This window comes from Empidonax traillii, unplaced genomic scaffold (assembly GCF_003031625.1).
Source record: "Empidonax traillii isolate 1590-97213 ecotype Southwest subspecies unplaced genomic scaffold, ASM303162v1 scaffold129:size1329583, whole genome shotgun sequence".
NCBI classification, from domain to species: Eukaryota; Metazoa; Chordata; class Aves; order Passeriformes; family Tyrannidae; genus Empidonax; species Empidonax traillii.
The window spans coordinates 530,454-535,042 of NW_020955322.1; the positions used below are offsets into that span (position 1 = coordinate 530,454).

General features: G+C 54.0%; 1 protein-coding gene across 1 annotated transcript; it reads right to left on the bottom strand.

Annotated features, from left to right (window-relative positions):
- Positions 1-770: 770 nt before the first annotated feature.
- On the bottom strand, positions 771-4,457 carry ZIC1 (Zic family member 1). The gene is made up of 3 exons (XM_027883591.1): positions 2,748-4,457; positions 1,416-1,579; positions 771-997 (listed from the first exon to the last, which is right to left on the bottom strand). Exons 1-3 carry the CDS (start codon positions 3,721-3,723, stop codon positions 800-802), a joined length of 1,338 nt encoding a protein of 445 aa, XP_027739392.1. The 5' UTR covers positions 3,724-4,457; the 3' UTR covers positions 771-799.
- Between the last annotated feature and the right edge of the window lie 132 nt (positions 4,458-4,589).

The window sequence follows — 4,589 nt, forward strand, 5'->3', positions numbered from 1 at the left end:
TACACATTTACTAGAACATTCTTGCCATTCAGTACAAATAGTTGAATTTCTACCTCTTCCCTCTGCCCCCCCAACCACCTCTGCCCCCCCCCGCCACCGCTCCCGCCCGCCCGCCCCTCCCCCCACATATATGCAAAGACCACAAATCCACATATCCCCTTATTCAACTTGCGATATAACTATTTACAAAATCAATCGGTACATTTTTTTGTTGTTTTGTTTTTGAAGCTAATAATTCTGTATTTACAAGAGGGGATGGGGGGGGAAGGCCGCTGCCTGAGCAGACATGCAGTTGGCGATCTCTAATCAGTGGTTTCCAGTAAAGCCCTACACAGTTGGCATTTGCCCTGGTAACCTTGTCTTCTTATGCATTCTACTAACCCCTTCGCCTACCAAGCCTTGGAACAGAGCAGAACAGTCAGGGAAAACAAAACAAAAAAAAAAAACCCAAAAAAAAAAAAAAAAAAAAAAAAAAAAAAAAAAAAAAAAAAAAAAAAAAAAAAAAAAAAAAAAAAAAAAAAAAAAAACAAACAAAAAAAAAGGGAAAAAAAAGAGAGCACAAAAAAGAGAAATAATAAGGGAAGAAAAAAAAAGAATAAAAAAGATTTTTAAAATTAAGTCTTTTTTTAACTCAGTCCTGGGTCTACTGGCAGCATTTTACTTTTGTTTGCTCATTTAAATTTTGATTTCAAAGTGTTCATTATTTTTGGAGTTTTTAAATAGGGTATTTGTTTGCTCGCTTGGGGCTTTTTGTTTTGTTTCGGTTTGTGTTTTGCTGTTGTTGTTTTGTTTTAGCGTTTTAGACGTACCATTCGTTAAAATTTGATGTAAGCGTGCTGTGGCTGGACGTGTGATGGACTGCGGAGGAGGAAGGGGATAAGGAGCTGGCGGTCTGGTTTTCTGTGGATGGAGACACGATGGTTGGTGGGGTGGAGGACTCGTAGCCTGAGCTGGCGGCGGGAGAAGGCTGGGACCCCTGCGAGGACGATTCATGGACCTGCAAAAGAAAACCCGGGCAGAGATAGAGAGCAGCGGCGGACGGAGGCCTTGGCCTGGGGATGCGCCAGACAGCGGGACCCAGCGCCGAGTCCCACCCAGGCTCGGGCGCTCCTGCGGGGCTCGCCGGCAGCCCCGGCCCCGGCCCCGGCCCCCGCCGGCGGGGAAGGCCGGACTGCGCCCCCCGGCAGCCTCCTGGCGCTGCCCCCCGCCCTTCCCCGGGCAAACCTCGCCGCCCGAGGGCCCCGCGGAGGGGCCGGTGCCGAGCGCGGCGGGGCGGGGGCGGCGGGCCCGGGGCCGGGGCCCCACAGCCGGGATGGGATGCCCCGGGCCGCGCTCCTCCCGCGGGCACCGCAGCCCTGCCCGTCCCCGCAGCCCTTCGCCCGGCCGGGCCCGCACGCCAGCCGCCCTCCATTTACCTTCATGTGCTTTCGGAGGGAGCTGGGGTGCGTGTAGGACTTGTCGCACATTTTGCAGAGATAGGGCTTGTCGGAAGTGTGCACATGCATGTGCTTTTTGCGGTCGCTGCTGTTTGCAAAGCGCCTGTCACAGCCCTCGAACTCACACTTAAATGGTTTTTCACCTATTGCAGAGGGAAGGGGGGGAGGGGGGAGGGAAAGGGATCTGATTAAGCAGGGCCGGCTGGATCGTTCATTGTCCCCACCGCACCTCCGGACGGAGCCCAGGGCTCCATTCCAAACACTTGCAACTTTGTAACTTCAACGAGGCTCAAATCCCAAAACCTTGCTTCTCCTCTCTGCCCTTTCTGCTCCTCCAACTCCTGCTCAGGGCCCTTTTCGGTGAGCGGGAGAGCTAAATAACTTTTTTCCCCCCTTCCCTTTGGAGAGGCGAGTTTCCTTTACAGCCCCAGCCCTGGGCACCTCTCTCTCATCACAACGCTCCGAGCGAGAGAGCAGGCGTAGTGGGATGTACACACGATCCTCAGTGTCTACTTTCCAGATTTATAGCTCATTCTTGTAGTATTTTACTCTTCCACCCACTCCAGCCCTCTCCCCCATATTTTCTTGCAATATAGAAAATTGTCCGGCCCCGGAATGCAATGAGTGAGCAGCCCCACAAACCCTCGGCAAAAGGGATGGAGAAAGCGACTCTGGCTTTCGGAGCTCGGGGGTGGGAGCGGGGGGAGATTGCTCTCCCGGCCAGAGGTTGCTGCATTCCCACCTCCCACGAAGGAAAAAGTTCTCAGGGATACCGGCGCCTCCCCTCCGCACAACAATAACACAGTAACGCTCCGGGCTCGGTTTATTTAAAATCGCTCCTCTGAATTAAATATTTACCAAGCCCTGAATATTTACCAAGCCCTGACTGATGAGCTGCCTGCAATATTTAGCACAATTTCTCATCGTGCCACAGCCAAAACTACCGAACAATAATTAATTAAAACCTATAAATTTAAACAGGACAGGTTGCTGTGATCCCCCACCCCACCCCCTCCGCCCTAACAATTCCAGCAGCAGACCCCGCCGTCCTCCCTCTCTGCCTCGGCGGGGATCATTTTCTTTTTGTTGCTGCTGCTGGCGTGGCTGTGACCGAGCTCCTTTTGCAGCGAAGCTCCTAGCCGGCCTCTCCCGGAAAAAGCAGTGGCCCTGGACCATACCCCCTCCTGCCCGTCCGACTTGCAGCCGAGCCAGGCCTCCCGACCCCTCCGGCACGGCCCCGCGTCCCGCTCCGGCCCCGGCGCTCGGCGCTTCCACTCGCAGAGAGAAAAGCGACAGAGAAGGTTACCGTACCTGTATGAGTTCTTTTGTGTATTTTGAGATTCTCTGATCGGGCAAACACTTTGCCACAGCCTGGAAAAGGGCAAGGGAAAGGTTTTTCACCTGTGTGGACTCTGATGTGATTTACAAGTTTATATTTGGCCTTGAAAGGTTTCCCTTCTCTTGGACATTCTTCCCAGAAACATATGTGATTGGACTGCTCGGGTCCTCCAACGTGCTCCACCGTGACATGAGTCACCAGCTCGTGCATCGTGCTGAAAGTTTTGTTGCAGGACTTTTTGGGGTTTGACAATTGTTCGGGCTCAATCCACTTACAGATGAGTTCCTGTTTGATGGGCTGCCTCATGTAACGGAAGAAGGCCCCTGCCCCGTGGTGGGCTGCCATGTTCATGTTCATGTGGCCGTAGCCGTGCAGCTGGGTCGAGGCGTAATGCTCGGAGCGGGGGCTGGTGACCTGGCCGTACTGGTCGGGTCTGCCGTACATGTCTCCGGAGAAGCCCAGGCGCATCTGCCCGTTCACCACGTTAGGCGAAGCGTGGCTGGTGGCTTGTTCGTGCAGCCCCGGGAAAAGTATATGTCCCGCGGCATCGGTGTGTCCGTGGGGTCCGGCGAAACTGCCGGCAGCGGAGGCGAACAGGCTGTGCTGGGCGCTGGCGGCCGCCGCCTCCCCGAAGCCGCGGTTGCGGAACAGAAAGTCCCGGGTGGAGTTGAAGGCGGCGCTGGAATAGGAGCTGACATGGGTCGGGTGGTGGTGGTGCCCCAGGGCCGCCGCCGCGTAGCCGGGCGCCTGCGAGGTGAAGGCGGTCTGGCCGGCCGAGGCCAGCTCGTGGGTGCTGGGGTTGATTTTGAAGGCGCCCATGCCGTCGGCGAAGGGGTTGATCCCCAGCCCCACTTCTCTGTCTGTGACATCGGCCGTGGAGTGGTGGCGAGAGGATCCGAAGGTAGTGACTCCTATGGCGGGATACTGAGGACCAGCATCCAGGAGCATCTTCCCAGCCTCGATGCAGCAACCAAAAAAAAAGCACGCGCGCACACACACAACGCGGAGAGAAGCAGCAGCAGCAGCAGCGGCGGCGAAAACACCCTCTTTGGAAAGTCAGCGACGATCACCACCAAAGCAACCACATCAAAAACACCCCCTTCGGCATCAGCGCGGGGGGAAGGAAAAAAAGGTGGGGGAGAAAAAAAAAAAAAAAAAAAAAAAAAGCTGGTGCGGAAGGGGGGAAGAGATCTTCGCAGTTGCAAATAATAATAATGTGCTCCAAAAATATTCACCGTCTCTCTGCTTTGACTTTTCAGGGAGGTTTAAGTGGGGAGGGGGGGGTTGGGTAAGCTCAAAAATAAACTGTCTGCAAATAACAATAACGGCGAGAGTTCAACACGGGTAGCAAAAAAATTAAAAAAAAAAATTGAAAAAAAAAACCAAAACAAAAAAGAAACTTCCTTCAGTGATTTTTTTGGCTATAGGAATGTTGCAAAGTGGCCGAGAGATTGTTTCTCTCTCCTCTTCGAGCTTCCCCACACTCACCCGATTTTTTTTTTTCGGGGGGCCTTTTTTTTTTTTTTTTTCCTCCCTCTGCAAAAAAAAAGGCGCAAATCATGCACAATATTGTCTTTTGCGGTTTATCTTCCTGGGGAGAAACTTTCACCTCCTCAGCCGGGCGGTGAACGCGAGACTGATAGCGGCAATCATTCCTGCAGATAAATGAATTGAAAAGACGACACCGTCCCCCCCCTTGATGAATGGGAGCGGGAGGCGGAGCGCCGTGCGGGCGGACGTGGGTACCCATTGGCCCGGGCTGGCTCCCCCTTCCCCGCGTCGCAGCCCCCGGCCCCGCCGGCTGCCTGCGCTGA

Excerpts from the sequence above, each read along its gene's own strand:
- ZIC1 (XM_027883591.1), bottom strand. The coding sequence starts at position 3,723 with ATGCTCCTGGATGCTGGTCCTCAGTATCCCGCCATAGGAGTCACTACC. Across the intron at positions 1,580-2,747 it reads ACACAAAAGAACTCATACAG|GTGAAAAACCATTTAAGTGT; the intron begins GTACGGTAACCT and ends CCTCTGCAATAG. Across the intron at positions 998-1,415 it reads CCCTCCGAAAGCACATGAAG|GTCCATGAATCGTCCTCGCA; the intron begins GTAAATGGAGGG and ends TTTCTTTTGCAG.